This window comes from Armigeres subalbatus, chromosome 2 (genome assembly GCF_024139115.2).
Source record: "Armigeres subalbatus isolate Guangzhou_Male chromosome 2, GZ_Asu_2, whole genome shotgun sequence".
Taxonomy (NCBI): domain Eukaryota; kingdom Metazoa; phylum Arthropoda; class Insecta; order Diptera; family Culicidae; genus Armigeres; species Armigeres subalbatus.
The window spans coordinates 205,330,283-205,350,316 of record NC_085140.1 but is presented as its reverse complement, the minus strand read 5'-3'; the positions used below and the strand labels follow the sequence as shown (position 1 = coordinate 205,350,316).

At 39.4% G+C, this 20,034-nt stretch overlaps 1 protein-coding gene across 6 annotated transcripts in view; it reads right to left on the bottom strand.

The window, feature by feature from the left end:
• LOC134211542 (uncharacterized) overlaps positions 1-20,034 on the bottom strand; it is a 39,968-nt gene that overhangs the window by 14,405 nt on the left and 5,529 nt on the right. For all 6 annotated transcript variants that reach the window (XM_062688482.1, XM_062688486.1, XM_062688487.1 and 3 more), the window contains 2 exons: positions 8,590-9,384; positions 8,445-8,526 (listed from right to left, as the gene is read on the bottom strand). In XM_062688482.1, coding sequence (XP_062544466.1) covers positions 8,445-8,526; positions 8,590-9,384 — 877 coding nt within the window. The remainder of the gene's footprint in view (positions 1-8,444; positions 8,527-8,589; positions 9,385-20,034) is intronic.

Here is a 20,034-nt window from a genome sequence, read left to right as displayed (position 1 = left end):
TTAGAACTTACTGCCGTAATCTGAGAAAGTGACTTAAACGCCAAATTACATCAACCATGTTTTCCATTTTACTGTTAAAGAACTCGATGAGTACAACATGATAAAACCATTTTAGGAAAATGGCGTATATGTTAGTTTTTCAGATTCCGGCAGATTAAGTCCCTGTGGTTAAAAATGTACATTAATAAAAATCCACACATTTTGGCAAAAATCTAAAGAAATTTACAAATAAATTTCATGTGTGCTTTAATAACCACCTGCTATAGGCAAACTTATTAGTTTAATAAGGGTTGTGTATTTTCAAAAGAGGTAATAAACTATAGAGGACGATTGTCGCTGCGGTTCCCTTTGTTATCGTTCCCAAACATGTTGGGTACCTATCTGTCAAAACGTACTGATTTTTCCTTCGTTGACATTTAGTGCCCTATCCTCGCCAGCAAAAGATGTTTCGCCAGTGACGACAGCGACAATCTTCGTCTATAGTTTATTACCTCTATTGTATTTCCACATATAGTATTGACCAGGTTTTGTGGTGTATTATGAATCATTTCTGAGTGTTCTTGTCAATCATTTTTTTAAGTCTTTTCGACTGGAAACTACGTGTTCTGTTCACGTTCTGATTTTCATTCGCTCATTTGCGATTCATGGAGGTTTGACTGTATATTGTTTTTTAATGGATGCACATATTTTATCCATACTGCGGATACAATAAGTCAACACATTACTCTAATGTGACTACTGACTATCAATTGGGTTTGAATCGTTTATGGTACCTTTACATATTCTCTAGTTCTAGCGGAAAATGTACTATCCGACAATACTAGCCCCAAATCAGCATAATAGGGCACTGCACGGGAAAGTCTCTTTCTCTTTCGTTTTTCATTAATTTTAACATTTACTGGCCTTGTTGTTTTCTATTTTCTTTGCAGGGAGAAAGAGACAAAGTTGCTCGTGCATACAGTGACTATAATAACAGTGTCGTCAAGTGTCAAAATTGGAACAGAATCAGCTGTCAGTTCCATACAAATGCGCGTTCCTAACGAGCAGGAGACCTGTCAAAAGTGGAATATGACGTTACTCTTCTTATAGGACTCTACTCGTGCAGTGCTCTATTTCAACGCTTACAAGCGAGGACAATTCTCGCTTAACTTTTCAAAAGGACATAGTAACATTTTTTTCATGAGTTAATTTGAATATTGCAATAAAAGATATTTTAGTTACAAGAAAAAGATTATCGCTGTCGTTGCTGTGCGGAACATCTTTTGCTGGCGAGGATAAGGTGCTGAATGTCAATGAAGGAAAAATACATGAAGGAAAAATACATTGAAAGTTATGAAGAAAATGGTACATTGGACCATATAAGGTTGGTGTCTCAACTAAATGCGAGAAAGGCACCACCAACGCTAGGTGGATTAATCTGGGTTTTTTGATTAACAGATCAATATGAATACTGCTGATTGCAGTACTCAAATTAATGACACTTATGTCCTTTGTGCATTGTCCGCTAGAACTAGCGACTATGTAAACGAAAAAAAAACCTAACATTATGTTGTGAAACGACCTCTGTCCAGGGAACTGAATATGGACATTAGTCGGCCGGCTAAAGCAACAATAAACGCCACAAAATTGATTGCATGTACAAGCATGTTTTATTTTCGAATCGTAACATCACTGCCCAGGCACTATCTTGCGCCTACTCTCCTATTCTTCATCACCTGCATGCATTCTTGTTTTTTTCTTTCCGCTGCTACTCTTCTAATTCTTCTTCATTGGCCTTCGGCCCCATGTACAGGAAGTACTCACGTCCAACGTACGCTGACCAGAAGACAGCCATCGGTTTCCGACGGCACTCGAGCCTACCTGCCTCACGACGATACTCAGGCGATACAATCAGCACCCTTGGATGTTGTGTCGACAGCCGTGCCGTTACTCGTCTGATCCACATTGTCTCCCCAACATAGCCCCCACTGGGTATCAATGCACGCACCTCTCCTCTGGTAATCTGCGAAGCGCTCCCTTGGAACGAATCCCGATGTTGTCGTCCTGGTCGCGTATCAGGATCGTGGTAGGGATACCACTCCCCTCAATTGCGCCGGGAACTGGAAATCAAAATCGAAGTAGAAAAGAAAAGCCCTGAGACATTCCTCAGGTTGAGCTCCTGATAGTCCATTGTGTGGTCAGCAACAACTCACTTCTTTCCGAAGGCTTTTCTTCTCGGTGCTACCTGTGGTGTAGTGTAAGCTGCCTATTGGTGTGGTGCCAGACGTGAGCTGATCAACCTGCAGCGAAGGTATGTGGTGAAATTTTCAGCGTTTCATTTTCAATTAGCTCTGCTGTAGCTCACCTATCAACGTTTTACGGAATCACGCTAGCGACTCGTGCGCGCCGAGTAGAGAACCACCGGAGAATAATTGGCACACCACTGAACGCTCAGCCTCTATGTTATGGCGAGACAACGCGCGTGGTCACGGAATGATTAGCGAGCAATCTGAGTGGGAACGAAATGGCGAGTTCCGTATCCCAGCACCAATACGATATATTTGATTCCACGGCCCTTCGGCGCAAAAACCAAGTGAATGAAAGCACTGGCCGCACGGTTCCAAATTCTCGCCAATTAAAGCTCTCCCGGACTCCGTGTTTCGGTGTTCAAGCAAATGTTGGCACCTGTCGTCCCGTTATCCGCGCGACATTGACGATGAATTTCCCTGCGCCGTTTCTCGTGCAGGTGAAATCAACCCTAACTTCGGTCACTTCAGAGTGTGGCTGAACCGAACAACTTTTGTCTGCCGACTCACTGTTTGCGGATAAAGGTGTGTGTGTTCACCGGATGCAATGTTTCCGCTTTTCGCTGAGCTTCCGATGACAGCTGTTTTTCGCCTTCTTGTTTTCGATGTGCCCATGTGGTGTTTTTGTTTTTGTTTTACGCGTTGTACACGCTCAAAAATTCTTTTGGGTTTTAGATGTTAAGCTTGTACACGTTACTATTCATGTAAGATTACTGACAAAAATTTACTAACGTAACGAATTATCAGGGGTGGCCGCCAAATACTTTGATTCCTGCATTTTCACCAATATGTTTTGAAAAATTCCCGATATAATTTTAAAAATTCAAAATAAAATATATAGGTATTCAAGTTTAGAAAAAAATGTTAATGATCATATTTTAAAAGCTCCTTCTCATTTAAATATCATTTTTTTAATATTAATTCTTTGTTAAGTATATAACATCAACTTTTACAAAGAGCCCATACTTGTTTAAGCCTCTAATTATTTTGAAAATCGAAAGTTGACCTTAAATAAAATTAACGAATCGATGAAGTGGATAATAATTTCACGGAAAAGGTTGCATTCCATTCTGCATCTGTCAATATTTAGCTTCTTTGATCTCCAACACTTTTTTGTCATTCATTGCTTCTTTCTTGGTCTTTAATTGTTTTCTCAATCTATTTTCAGTTCTTGAGACTTGTACCTTGACCAGGTGTTTAAAGTGTAGTAAATTGAATTGTTTATTTTTCTATTGTTACACAACCTGATCCTTTTATGGCATCGTACTTTTTTATATTATTTATGTCAATCTTTCCTTAATCCTTATTCTGATTTAGGACTAAATACTGTTCATTAATCTAAAATAGTTCTCCAGTCCAGCGTCATATCACCAGTAACATGTGATATAATCAAAATGTTAGTAACTAATGACCAGAGAGAGAGAGTTGTCTGCCTGTAATTAAATATAATTACCCACACTCGACTACGGTCGACAACAAAACCCATTTTTAGACAAAACTTGAGTCATTTTCAAGATAATATCGATCAAGCATTTTTATTAGGAATCCACAAGCTGCAACGAAATCCTATTAGCTATTTTTCGGAGATTTCCATGGTCTCAGAAACCTTCCGAAGAGTAGGTGTTGCTTTCCATCATCTTTATTTGAGAGGCTTTCAGCCCAATTCCATTATCCATATCTAGAAGACATCTAGGTTTGACATAAAAGAATTCTGGTTTCATTTCCTCGTTTCATTGTATGTACACATCAATGAGCACCTGCTTTGGCAAAAAAAAAACTAATAGACATCTTAATAATAAATAACATTAGATTTTTTTTACGTGTAATTCAAAAATAAAATATTGAATTGTTTTACAATAAAAATACAATTGAAGATATTGTTGCAGGTTACCACTATCCTTTGGTGGAGCTCGAACCCACGACTCTCAGTACGCTAGGCTGGTACTTTTAATCAACTTAACTACGAAAATATAAGAATTGGCATAGATAAGGGAGGGCTAGGTGGGAGGGGGCTTATGAATATGAACAACGGAAAGCCACCAAACTATCAATCAAAGCAATCGTGGTACTTACTTCACCAGCAATGTGGTCATTAGAGTGATTCAAATTATGACTTTTTCGCTCCCTGTGCTTAAACGATTGTTTTTTGCTATTTTAATAGTCCTCCCAAAATTTTAGCTGATTTGGATGTAATTTGATTGTGCACGTGCCATTTGAAGGTTATATGAAAAATACTATGAGAATTTCCACTTATATAAAGGATCGTTTCGTACAGAAGCTTGGCCAGAATTTGTTGAATATATTTAACGCATCACCATCATAGAGCAGATCCTAAGCTGAAAGTCAGTTGTTGTTTGCGAAGCAGTCTGACTTTTTATTGACAAATTATAAAGAAAACAGAAATGCTCTTTATTGATATTGATGTTATTCTTTTACGTGTTAAATTGAATTTCTCACAATTCAGTATTTTCCTAATATTTTTTGTTGCCAGCATCAAATCATTTAGCAACAACGACGATATTTTCCCTTGTTAAATTTCCTACGCTGGTAACGTATCCATACACTTCAAGACAGGGATATAGCGCGGCTGTCAACCCCACACAGATGCACCGTAGGCTACATGAATTTGACATTTTTGGAAATTTTGACAGTTTTGGGCATTCTGGCTTTCTCGGTTTGTGCACGCTTAATTCAGTTGACCTTTTCCATGAGGTTTCAACGGGGTTAACTCCTGTAAACGACTCGTTTTTTTTTTGGCCTGTGCGGCAGGTGCACTACACGACTCAGAAGGAATAAATGTTTTAAGTCATAAATATGCCAAGTCAACGAATAAAGAGTAAACATATTTAGGTATGTATTTTACAGGGGGAACAGGCCTGTCATCCACGAACAAATCAAGCCTACACAAGATGTATTATCCGGGCCTCGCCGCTTAGGAAGAGGCAATTTGACCTGGGCACCACCCTTGCTTGGCAAAGTGTAACATTTTCGAACTGGAATCTTTGTAGGATGTTGGTTAACCTACTACTACTGCTGACTAACAAGAAAAAATTGTGGGATTGTTGTTCCACATTTGCTTCATACTACATGCAGAGGAGGCACGATGCACCACATATTACCCCCCTGGTATTTTATGTTTGCTTCGATGATTTTGACTTTTGCTATACCCCTGCTTTAAGAGCTTAATGGGCGTGATGAGGAACGGGTTTTCACAAAAGTTACTGTTTTCATAGTAATTTTCATACAAGCTTCAAAACGGCTTGTGCTCAGTCAAATTACATCCAAATTAGCTAAAAATTTAGGACGATTATTAAAATAGTAAATGTCATCGTTTAAGCATAGGGGAGCAAAAAAGTCAAAATTTGAATCACTCTAGTGGTCAACCATCACGTACTGAAGTGACGCTGACTTTCCAGCAGACTTTTGCTTGCCTAGCAGCATGATAATCTCCACAATTCCCTTCAGCGTCCGAGAAGGATTCTCTTCAGAATCCGAGAGAATTGCCAACATAATCCGAGAAAAAAACTCATTAGGATCGCTGAATAATTCTTTTCAGAATCATCGAAGCATTCCAACTGGATCCAAAGGAATTCACACTGGAATCTTTTCGGTTTCGTTGAGGGAATCTGTGGAGGATACCCTTCATAATCCATGGAGGATTTGCTTCAGAATCTCTCGTCGATTTGCTTTGGAATCCCTCGACGATCGGAACACCTCGACGAATTGATTCGGAATCATTCGACGGTTTGCTTCGGAATTCCTCAATAATTTATTTTGGACTACCTCGACGATTTACTTCGGAATCATTCAACGATCTGCTTCGAAATCCTTCGATGATTTGCTACGGAATCCCTCAACGATTTGCTTCAACATCCCTGGAGTATTTCCTTCGGATTCTCGACTATTTGCTTCGGGATTTTTCGACAGATTGCTTTGGGATCCTTCTACAATTTGCTTCTACATCCCTGGAATATTGCCTACGAAATCCCTGAAACATTCCCGTTGAAATGGGAGGATCCGACGGAATTTCTGGAACATGCCGTTGGAACTCCTGGAACATTACCGTCGGAATTCGTGGAGGTTTCCATTCGGAATTTCTAGAAGATTCCCATTGGAATTTCTGAAATATGTATTCCCGTCGGAATTACTAGAGGATTCTCTTCGGAATCTTTGAAGGAACGTTGTATTTTTTATTAGTGATAAATAGTGTTTATGAAATATGCAAAAATATCCAGTGCCTACCGGTTGAAGATCGTCACGTATTGTCCTTTGATTGTGCGGGACAAAGCCGAGCGCTACTACACCTCCGCTTAGTGCTTAAACCAAGTTTAAACGTATGAGTAAGCACCGCTTAAGAGTTAAGCAGAGGTGAAGAAATTTGCCCTTAGACGCAATAGGCATACACTATCAATTTGAGTCGTTGTAGCAATCATCGGCAGGTAAACAAACATACTTCGATAATGTAGGCTATAACAGCAAGTACGTATTTTAAAACAGTTAAAAAAACACCCTGATTAATCCACCTAGCGGTGTTGTTGCCTTTCTCGAGCAAAAAATATTAGCGAGTGTTTTTATCGGCGGTACCCCGTTTGGCATAATGCCATATGGCATAACGCCGTGTGGCATAATGGCCATTTGGCATAATGGCCATATGGCATAATATGTATGCGGTGTCAAATTGAAGGCCATTTAGCGCCTGGGGGCCGTTTGGCATCTAACGACCATTTGGCATAATTTACTATGCAGTGTCAAATTAAAGGGGCCGTTTGGCATAAAGGCCATTTACAATAAAAGTAAAGGGTAAATTACAGAAAAAGTGAATAAATTGAAATAAACAAAGAACTGCTCGCGTTTCAAAGAAGGGTAAATTATAGGAAATGAAAATGATAAGGTGTTGAAGTGAATAATCTTCAGCTATATCCCGCAGTGAACCCTTCAAGAGGCGATGTTCTATGACTAGATATCGAGTCATGGAAGCAAGTTATGCCATATTATAAAATATGTTATGGATTTCTGCGATGGTCCCTTGAAAAACCCTAAGGAGCACATGTTTTACATAGATTACTGCAATTCATCTGTGACCGAATTTGGTCTGAAGCAAGTTCTTTCTGCACCTTCATTTTGCCTGACTTTTTGTTGCTCAGGAAGCTTTCAAAGGATTTTTATATTTCACTTCTCGTGTTTTCCCTGAGCCAGTGAATTCGCCTAACTTATAAACTCATGGAGGTTTGACTGTATCAACAATTTTGTGATGTGCCGTTTCGTGATGCACGTGTTTGCTTGTTATAAGCCAAATATGTTATTTTGCCTTCTACCAACTGCTCGCATTTGCCCGGTATAAGGCCAAATGTATTTGTTTATGTCTTTGAATTCTCCGAATTTGCTCAAAATTGTTGCTTGGCAAAATGATTCACTGCAAAATAATTCTAACTGCGGAATGATAAAAAACGTAGAATGGAATATTGCGCAATGTTAATGATCTGCGATGTGGTACATCACCGAAATAGATTACCGCGGAATAGATGACACCACAAATTGTCGTATAATCTTTAGAGCTTTAAAGTCTACTTAACATCATCGGAGTAATTCACCTCCGATGATGGTGAAAAGTAGATTCCTAACAAGTAATTTGGAACAGTAATAAATTATGCCAAATAGCTATTATATAAACGGCCTCAATTTGACACCACATACAAATTACTATTATGCCAAACGGCCCTCCATTTGACACCGCATACAAATTATGCCAAATTGCCATTATGCCAAACGGCCATTATGCCAAATGACCATTATGCCAAATGACCATTATGCCAAATGACTATTATGCCAAATGACCATTATGCCAAACGGCGTTATGCCAAACGGCAATATGGCATTATGCCAAATGGGGTACTGCCTTTTTTATCGTGTTTTGCGCATAGAAAACAGTATTTTGGCCATAACTTTTGAGCCCATAGTTCAATTTGTCCAATTTTTAATAGTAAACAATGGGACAGGATTCTCCGTCGAATAGTTCGACTTGCAATGCGCCATTAAGTGTTTAATTATCATGATGAATATGTTTCAATACAAACTGGCGATCGATGAAAAGCCAGCTTCAATATTACAGTTACATATTTGCCCTCTTAATTTGCCCTCAAAATATTCGAAATGACTTACCTGCTATGCCATCGGTTTCTTTGATCACTGGTTCAAACTTCAACGGTTCCCACTGTTTCTCAGCCACAATAGAAGTCTGTGCCTGCAGAATGCAAATAAATTTCATATAGTCAATACTTAATCCGGTTCACCCAAAATTACTCACCTTTTGTTCAGGGGCAGCTGACACCAGTTTGCTACCATTCTTAGATTTATCACTGGGTTCATGATCTTCGTCGTCGCTGCTTAAGGTGAAAACTACCGGTTCCACATCCTGATACTTGGACGAACCACTCCTTCCACGTCCGCGGCCACCCCTACTGCCCGTACTGCCTCCTCTGCCCATTCCCCGGATTGATAACATGCTGCCCAGGGACGATGATGAGGGCTTCTTCGTCAATGTCACGCCTTTCACTCCCACCAACGTTTCTCTTTCTCCACTTCCGGGTACCGGTTTTTCCGTCGAATACATCACTTTGCCTTGAAGAGGCGTTGACGATGCCGTCGGCACTAACGGAGGAGGGTGGGGCGATATCAACGGTTTGTCCGGCTCCGGGACTTTACGAGGCGGCTCCGTGAATAACCTTTTGCACCGTTGACATTTCGCGTGATCGATCCCGGTGTAACCACAACTGTGACACACAGCCAAGAAGCCAGTTACGATTTTGACCGGTGGTTCCTTCTTGGAGTCGGACTGGTCGGCCACAACCTTCGAGGTTTCTTTGGTCACGATCAGTTGTGGGGTTTGAATTTGTTGAACTGGCGTAGCGGACCCCATCGTAGCCCGGAAGGAATCATTGAAACGGTTCGGTTGATGGTGTGCTGGAGTTTGGGGCAATTGCTGCTGGTGCTGCGTCTGCTGTGGTTGCGCAACGGCAATCGGAGCGGGATGGTGCATTTGTTGTTGTTGATGTATTTGCTGTTGCTGTTGTTGCTGCTGCAGCATCTGCTGTTGGGCCATCTGTAAAGAAGAAATTTAAATCTGTTAAATAATTCGTGAATAAATCAGAGCACTGGTAGCCTGCCGCATCAAGCAGGTTACATATATTCTGGATTTCTTTTACAATGTTCTGCAACTCTGATGTGAATATGTACATTATGTGCAAGATTCTTGCTAATCCGGATATGTTCAAGAGTTGCCACCAACGATGCCTGGATGAAGGAAACTTTTTCCAGACCGTTGGAAACGGCATGTTGGAAGACCCTTCGGCATACAGGGTAATCTGTCTGCTCGACCCAACTGATAAGTTGTTGGAGAGGGTGATCCTGAACAGATTGTCGGTTTATACGTAATGCTGGCGGCTTATCAAGCAACCAGTATGAGTTCCGTAAAGATCATTCTACCGTTGCAGTAATTTGATCGGTAACGGATACGGCTAGGATAGCGCGTGGTTTGAATAGAAGAGGTGTTAGTACTGTGTAGAGATGGGCGCTCCGCTCAGGAACTGTTCGGAACATACGATTCCTTACATTGAGCATAGAGGTAATTACGGTCATAACGCGATTGTTGTTGCCGGGGTGCTCGTCTCCTCTACGTGAGTTACTGATAGAGACCGTTAGGTTAGTGTCGTGGTCAAGTGGTCAACCTGGAAATTTGCCATAGAGACTTTCCTGGAATTAGAAGATCTGTGGGAAGGGGTCAAGCCAGTGCCGAATGCGGATGGATCGATGCCAGCTATCGAAAAACGGAAGTATAGAAAAGCTCATCACCACAACCCTTGCAACATGTGACGTAGATAACTACCAAATAATTTGCACCGAGCACCAGTTACGTGGAGTAGGATTTGATATTAATGAAGAGTGGGTCTTCTTTTCACAGGACTTCCAGAGATTTCAAACCGATGATAATGGCGTTGGAGGACTCAGGTTTGGCTATCACCGGGGACAGCATCAAAACCAAGCTACTAAAATTGCTTTTGTAGGACGGAAACCGTACCCTCCAAGGCTGAGAAAAGGCGCAACCGAAGATAGGTCAGCTGAACAGCCAAAGGAATCAAAGTGCAAGCGATGCAGTAAGTACGGGCACACAGCAAAAGAGCACAGGGCGAAGAAATGAACCGCTTTCTGTACAGTTCTTACTACGGATGGTGGTGTGACTGGCGACAACTGGATTTTTGATTCAAATTCACGAAGAAAACCTACTGATTGAAGACCGGGCATCGATCGGTAAGTCATTGCGGCCGACGAAGGAGCGATGAACATCGTAGCTACTTGTTCAGTTAGTTTGACGCCGGAATGTTGGCCCAACAATCCTATCGTCTTGAAGAACGTAAAGCTTATTCCTACGATGTTGCACAATCTTCTTTTGGTAAGTCAGATCGCACGTCGCGGTCACCAAGTAAAGTTCACCATCCAAGACGTAACGGTGACAGACTCGGACGGCGAAGTAATCGCGACCAGCCTTCATGACATGAAGAACGTTTTGTTTGTCTTCCAGAGACATGAAGATCGCAAAGCGCTATCATTCGCATCGCCACCCGAAAACTTGGATATCTGGCATATAGGTGAATGGGCCACCTAAACGTGCACAGTAGAGTGGCCCAGCCTTGAATGGGGAGAAAAAAGGTTGTCGAATTCTGAACCTCCCAGGATTGTGCCTTTGGGTAAGAGAGAAAAATCAATCTCACCAAAGAATTTTTTAAAGCTCAATCGCTGGTTGCATAAGCTGGCTGTTGATTTGAAGTTTGTATGGGGATTTCAGCCAAAATGCATAGGAAAATACACCTCCGTCCGTTTAGAAAATTGGTTCGGTATGCCAGATTGAGCTCAGAATTTCAACAAATGCAATTGATATGTTAAAGAACAATTCCACGGAACATTATACGATGATTAAAATGACTTTTTATAAAGTTTCGGATGATTTATTAGGAGTTGGGCTGTACGCTTTTGAGTTACATTGACTGTCATGAAAAACGTGGGCATGTTATCAAAGGTGGCTTAAATATGTGCTGTGGCACGCGTTCCTGTACATATGTTTGAGCGCGCGCGAATCTACACATCGCAGACATCTTTGATGTTTGTTTGTATGTTTTTCATGGCAATCAATAAATTCCAAAGTGCACAACCTAATCTCTGATAGATCGGTCGAAAACTATAGGAAAGTTTATTTAATTAACGTATAATGTTCTGTGAAACTGATCTTTAACATATCAACTGCCTTTGTTGCAATTCTGAACTCAATCGACAGAATTCCGAACCTTGAATTTCCTGAACAGAAATAGTGACGGAGTTATTTCCTATGCATTTTTGGCACAAACCACCATACAAACTTCAAATCAAATGCGCCAACATATGGCAGCAACGATTGAGCTGAAATTTTCAGAGATTGATTTTCTTACCCATAGGCACAATCCTCGAGGGTCGTTGAATGCTGCACGAAGCAAAGCTGCCAAAGTCATTCTAGGCGGAGGCGGTAGTACTTTATAGATCGCTCACCTACCAAAGAACACAATCTAACGCCAGAAGAAGCATGAAGCGGACGTAAACCCGATTTGTCACATGTAAAGGTTTTCGGTGCGAAGACAATACATTCAAAAACAAAATCGAAAAAAGTGGGACGCGAAATCAAAGGAAGCAATCCTGATTGGCTTAGAAGAAAACACGAAAGACATACCGACTGTACGACCCCACGAAGAGAACTGTGTTCAAGAGCCGTGATGTCGTATTTATCTGTAAAGTGTCCGAAAACAAAGCACAGATACATTGGCAATTGGTGAACCACAAGCAACAACGAGTGAAGACCTTCGTAACCTGGATAACGATCTAGAGGTCATGGCCGCAGTAGAGCGGCCATATCTGCAGAATAAAATACTCGTTCAAGAAGGCGGTGATGAAAAAATCAATTCTGAGAAGCCGAAAGTAAATCAGATATGGAATATTTTTCGCAAGTTTTCGCAACCAGCGCTGTCGAAGATTTATTTCAAGATTCAGACAAAACAAATGACATCAATGCGCTCCCCTCGCGACAATCTTCATATCGACCCGTGTCACGCGAAATCCCGATGCGAAACAGTGGCAGGCCGCCATGGATGAGCACAATGCGGAATATATGCTAGCCGATCTACTAACGAAACCTCTTCAACGAGTTCGCTTAGATAAATTGCGAATGAAAATGAGCACGTCCGAATCTGTCCGAGGAGGAATGTGGAACAAGTAGGCGTCATGGGTCTCGGTCAGGACCACACAAACCAATCAAAATAGGCTAAAAGCTTTTATATTGAGTAAATTGCACCTTGTTAGACTCCTGGGCGAAAATTATTCGCTCGATCCAGAATCCCTCATCATAAAAAGCTGCCGCGTAGCTTTGATATTTTATAACAATTGTTTCTTTGTAAAATGTTTTGATCATGCCGTAAATATTTGCTTGTCATTTTACGACGACTTGCGTTTCTGCGAACAATATCGGATATTGATTTGGATAAGCAAGCTTCAAAGGGGATAATAGCCTTCATACACCGCGTATACTGCCCCCTCATTCGCATAAGCGTCCCATGTAATGATTTCTTCAACTTGGGAAATATGCTGGGTTGAATTTTTCAAATCGTTTTCACATGGAGAAATTCTAAAATTCTATCAAATCGATAAAACCAACAATATTTCTAAAAATTTGGTTTAATATTCTTCATCTGTATACATTGGTTTGGAACTATTAAATGAACCATAATTACACTTGATGTTTTTGTGCGAAAGTGTATCAAAATATAGAATGTGACTGTTAGCAGTAAATAAATAGCAAGATAGGACAACACAAGCGAGTTTGATTTTCAAATTTCTAGAACAAAGCCTATAAGGCAAAGACAAAAGGTGCTGTTTGAACGAGATGGCGCCACAACATTTAAAATAAAAATGAATTTCCTTGTATGGACAAATCATCCGTTCTCGTGCTTTACGCATCGCATCAATAGCAAACCCAGGTCAAAAAGCAACCTGTAAATAATTTTAGATTTTTGTTTACGACTTGTTTACAGTTCTAAACAATAAAAGGGGAGATTTCATTGTACCTCCATACTAAATTCTAGCTGTATACTTTCAATTTCTTCAAGACTGTTCTCCACCTCGTGTGTGTGGAAGGTGATTGAAAGCTTACGATATCAAGACAGCAGATGTCACTAGTGTATATGCAATATTACATTGATACAAACACACAGCAACACCACCTGTCGCCTGATAATGGAAATATTGCAATTATGCAGAAATAAAATTATGATGGCTGTTGTTAAAATATTCAGGAAGGGCCTCAAGCGGAATGTTTGCTAGAACGCAACTGACGATCTCCTATTATTTTATCAGTTTATCTTAAAGATAAGTTCATTTTTAGCTTATTTCTGAAAGAAAATCAAAATCGTCAACAATCGACATGGGACTCTTATGCAAATCGCGGCAGTATAGGTAAGTGTTCAAAAACAGCTATGCTACTAGTTTCTAACTTCTTCTATCTATTAACACATGCGCACTGAGAAGAAACGGAAAGCAGAGATGGAGATGAAACGGAAGCAGAAGTCAATCGCGCCCATGGCTCTGTGGATCAGGAAACGGAAAAAAATCTTCCAGTTCGCTGATCCAACGAATACAGTAATGTAGATGTTGTCGAGAACTGGAACGCAGAAGAAATAAATTCAATCTCTGACCGTATTGACGCTGATTCGATTGAGAATATCTCTGAAAATTGTAGCTATGCCCAATCAAAACTTCCTGATGGTTTTGTACGGTTGTTGTGGCTCCTCGTTGCGGTCCGAGGGAACAAGGGTGCAAGCTCAGGAAAGATGCAGGTAAATGGGGAGTTTCTGGGAATACTCCAAAAGAATTTCATGAAAACTGTTGGCTATTGTCCCAACAGTTTCTCAAACGTGAAATAGTTTTAAGTACGATATAGATATTAGGAGTGGCCCAGCCATCGTGGGGTGCCAAATTGCAACCGGATGAAGATTTTGGTCGCTTCGCATTATTCAACGATAAATCCTGCCATGGGACGTACACTCTGGATAAAGTTACGACAACAATATTACAGAACTGGAGGAACAAGGAGATACATCTTCTGTTGCACGTGTACTCATTGTCCGTGAATAGCAAAGGCGGTTCACAAAGCAGTAAAGGACACTCTTTTTGGAACCCGAGGAACACTTGACAGAGCTGGTGCTGCATCTAACAGAACGGTCGGTCTGTTGGCTGAAAAGCTTCAGGAAAAGCATGGAGCTTATTGGCATGCGGTAGATATTACTTGGATGATGTGGGGCTAACTCAATTTCTTCTTCGGATCCGTGTCGACATGAAAGCTTAGTAAATGAAGGTCCACCATCCCATTTAATCAAACGAAAGCGAAAGAGCTACCACCGGTGAGACAAGTTCCGGCAAAATTTCTCAATGGCTCACTTAACGTTAATGCAGGAATACCACGATGAAATCATTCGCGAAACACATTCAACAGTGTGAAAAGACAGTTGAAAGTTTGAATTCCCAAATGAAGCTTTTGAGAGAGAAACATAGAAGCATTGGAAGCACGATATCGTCTTGGTGAATCTTTTCTTCTTTCAGCAGAGGAACAAGCAGTTACATTCATAGCGAGTCAGATTTTAGTGTTTCTTTAATTCGAAAATAATAAATATGTTGAATATGATCGCGAGAATGAAGTTATTATAACTTTACATGAATTAATTACGCAAATAATAATATTGAATTTCCTATTTGAGTGTTTTTTTTATTCTGGTAGAAAATAACTCCATTATAATTCAAAACCAAGTTTGATTATGTCACGTATCCAATCCAATACTAAGGTTCGAACCTTCCTCTCTCTAATATACCCACATTTCTTGAATAAATTGTTCATGGAGTAGCTTACCGAATTCTGTCAATACTTCCGTGTCAGCTAGATCGATCGATACACGTTTTCTGGTTCTCTTGATAGGATCATAACGAATCTCGCACAGATTAATCCAAATATGGCACTCAATTGGGTTGAAAAAAGGGCAATGTAATGGTGGAAGAAGGCTTACAGTGTATATTCCTAATCGATCATGTAAATAACAAACTATAACCGCATCACAATGGATCTTTTTGCGCCGTCAAAAGTCCACTTTGGAATGAAATCCTGGATAACACTGGCACCGTCCTCAGATTTCAAAACAAACCTTCAATACAACATTGAAAGAAATTTTACTCTATTAAAAGTTCCTTCTGTAGAAAATGCCTCTAGTAATCCTTTTCTGTCCGATAAAAGCACAGCAACGACATTCTAGGGAACGAACAAACTCCTCTCTGCGGAATTAATCAGGCTTACCCTTTACCTTCCTGTAGCCTTTGGATCTTAGCATAGATTTGTTATCGAAGTTTTCTCACTTCGTCTAAGAAGATCAAGTTTTGGTAATCCCATTTCAGTTCGCTCATTTTTCATTTACCAAATCATGCAATTTCTTCGCTTCGTATTTGAATGGCTCTCGCCTTTCAAGAGTTTTCCAGGTGAGTATATGATGAAGATATTAATCTGTTACTGACAAATTAGCGAGGGATGCAAGAGATGGAAATTCGAAACGTCTTCTCGAAGAAACTTTTGACTTCATCCAAATACAGAGTTGATTTTGAATGATATAAATCCACACTGGCCAAAGCCTTTTATCCGATTGAAACTTTTTCACGTCTCCTTCATATTCTTTCCAAGGGAAAATCCATTTCGTTCTGAAATTGCAATCCAGTTTGAAATTGTTGACTTATGCTTTCGCTATAGATGATTGAAAGCTTAGCTTTTATGACAAGCCAAAGAAATATTAACACCTGTAAAACACTTTATGCTGTATTTACAGATGCTCTTTTCTGGGAGACTTGAACCAAGATATTAGCCATCGTTTGAAATCCAACCTGTCGCGGAACACGAATGATTTAATAAATTACTCTATTCACATCATTTAATTAATTTGAGTATAAAGTTGATGATGATGATGATGATACTACCATCTATTGTAGCAAGGCGCCTGCCAATAGCATTGGTCATATCTGACAAACGATTCGATCATTTTTATATTATTTTTTGCATTTCATCAAACTCCCGTATGAAGGGCCAAAAATGGATGGGGTGGTTCCATAAGCAGAGACACTTATGCGAAATCCACGGGATGATGGGGAGAATCACCAGAAGAAAGTTCGTGTAATTAATAATACACTGAAAATAATCGTACTCTCGATTAAAATATTCTCACCCATTGAACTAAAAATTGCTCATATCTGCTTTGAATTGAAATGTGTTTTCTGTAGTATATCAATATTTTTACACTTCCATTCAACATACTCGACGCTTTGAAATACTAGCTTGAGGTTGCCTTCGATATCGAGTTTGTTATTCTTCAATTGAAAGCGAAAAACACTTTTGATTCGCCCTAATGGACTATTACAGCGATTTCAAATTGAAAAACACATTCAATCAAATTGTTTTGTTCTTGATGACTCTCACTTGGATGTCAAGTGCGAAACAAATTTGATCAAAAAGTGTTTACTTTAAGTTCACTATTATACTGTTATAGACCATTAGATAAAAAAGCAGCGTCGTTGATTAGAATTATTACAAATGGCGATATCTGCGCTTGCATTTCCAACCGATCGTATAGATAGCATTAATGCATAATATCATAACGTTGCGTTACAACAGGTAAGTACATTTCCATATAAATACGATTTGAAGTGAATTGCTGAAAAAAAGCTTTGTTGAAAATCTAAGTTTGAATACTACATGGAAATCAGAATTTGTTTCACTTTTGCTGAGCAACTATCGCAAAAATTGCATAGTATGGCGAACCATGCTATTGCGTTAGATTTTCAAAGTAAAAACTCGATTTTCACGTAAGACTCAACTTTGATTTTCGGCTGCTGATTTAAACCATTAAATAAACTAAATTTTATAATATATATATATCAACAATTATATTCTTTGCAGAGCTTTCAAAACAGGCCATGGCAACTTGTCGAATGAGTAACAACGAAGAAAGGCTGAAGCAGGACCGTTCACATTACCAACGAAGACATGTTCAACTTGAAATATCCGCTACTCCTGATATCCCGAGGATGATCCTTTAGACAATGAATGACAATGAATAAACTTCCATTTATTTGAAACCAAATTTTAAAATTCAAATAAAATTTATAATTTTGTATACTTCTTATATAATCCAAAATGACTTTTTAATTTCGTAATCGTACACATGGAACCGACCATTTATTTCACTTGACATTCAATTATCTTTCACTTTTCAGTTAAAATGGAAATTGTTTGATATGTTAAGCAATTTCATTTCACATTCAACGCAAAACACTTTCGATTCCAAGTGGTAACATCAGCAGAGATTCAAAGTGTTTTGCTGGTGTATGATATGGTACAGGAAGAACAAAGCTAAAGTGTTTTCCCTTTAACTCGAAGTGATGCACCAGTAGGGCAAATCAAAAGTATTGAACACTTTATAGTAACGTGTATATTTTTTGAGTGTACAATCAAGCCGTCATTTCCGGAAAAAGAAAAGTAAATGACTCTTTTTTCAAAAGTACTCATTTGCGCGAAATAAGGCAAAAGAGTAGATGACTTTTTTCTTTAAAAGTATGCATTTTCCCGGACGATCCATTAATTACGTAATAGAACGTACACAAGGTCAAGCAGTTCGACCAACATTGACTCCACCTCTCGTTTATTCAAACATCCACCAAGTTTTACCAACAGCAGCATCGAACAATCAATTTATTCGATAACAATATCACACACGTGACCGAAGCGCCCAACAGAGCACCAACCATCAAAAAATATATGGGGGTTTGTGCAACTTCTTTCCTACAAATGCTCAAACGATTTCGGCATTTTTGCATGTTTACGATGCAACGGTAGGTTATGGATGGATAGATAGGTGTTGATTGTGTGCTTTTTAGGAGTTGTTGCTTTCCGCCTGAAATATATCTTGCAAACCTGGGAAATAGGGATAGAAATTATGATGCATTTTTTCGAACGGCATTTTCTCAATGTTTGCATGTTTTGCCGCTATAGGCCCTTTTCAAATGTTGCGCAAGGAGAAGTATGCTTATTTTGCGGGAGAATTAACACTACCAACTACCAACTACCGACTACCAACAAAAAAGGTAAAAATTTGATCCATAAAAGCGCATACAAGTTTTAAAGTATTTTTTCCTGTTATTATGCATAAAAGGTAATCATTTGGGAATAAAACATAGTCGCAATTGCACCAGCATAATATTTCTCGACCTTTTTATTATTGTAGTCAGTCCCATTCTCCCACGAAAGAGCGTATGCTGAAGTCATATTTGAGAAAATGAGCTTTAGGGTATCTGAATCCTATTTTGGACCCCTAGAGGAAGTGCGTCCCAATATATGCCTAAATCTGTTGAAATACAGGTTACGATATGGGAAATGACACCATTTCAAAGATGAAAGTCTTATTTATGAAATAGAAATTCGAAATGATCTTTCAATTATATATGTTGGAAGACAATCATGAGGGCCAAATCTGATCGCGTCGTGAGCAGGCTTCGGGAGGAAATTTCAACTTGCAAAATGAAGAAAGGATTCGCCGTTTTACCGCAACTAACGTTGACAAGCAGATTGGTTGCCAGCGCGGTGCATTCGACATCTACTCCGCAACGAACTTACTGAATCGCGAAAACATCAACGATTCGCATTCTCAAGTGAGGGAAGTGAGACTACCTGCTCAAAATTGCTTATCTACTGGATCTAGAAGATTCTATATATTTTTTTGCAACAGTTGCAAAAGCACGTCTGCGACGGATGCAATGCAGGAAATAGTATCAGATAGCTGGCCCAGTTCTGACTGGTGAAATATCGATGTCCTGCAAAGATGGTTCACCGAATTGGATCAGTTCCGAAAACCTGAAATATGTTTCCTTTAGCACAAAATTGAAATTTAATTGGATGTTGAAGAGATACATCGTCAAATGTCATACCTGTAGCCGACATTGTTGGATTACTCTTTCGAGAATGTCGTGCATCAGAAACCAATTTTGAGGAGCCATGCGGAGAAAGCGAACCCATTGTTCAGTTCTATAACATAACGTTGTTATTTATTTTGTGTGTTAAACCACGCATTCTGTTAATGCACTTTTGTACTATAATATTTGGTTTATTCAGTTGTCCGAAAGTTTGCAATTCATAGTAATATAGAATAAGTAGATCATTGGTAGACGTGTTTTCCTATTCAGCCTGTTGATCGTAAATAAATAAATAAATAAAGTAAATTATTCATAAATCGGTAAAATTTGCCATATTTTCTGAAATGAGAAATATTACCTCGTTTGGAAAAACAGTGCTACATATTTTGGACCCCCAAATGAACACATTTTGGACACCCCACAATTTAGTCTCTTCAAGAGTCAATTTCTGAAGATGTAGAACTTGGTCAATTGAACCATATGTTGTAAAATTGTCTTATCTTTCGATTGGCATACGCATCAATAGGAAAGATTCCTGCGATTTAAATTCACAATTTCGACAAAAATCATTGTGTGCATTCCCAAGTTTTCCCACGAGTGATGTGTACTTAGTTTAACCGTAACGCATTGTAACGCTCGCCTTCTTGAACACCAAATAGATTTGACCGAATCATTTCATGCCACA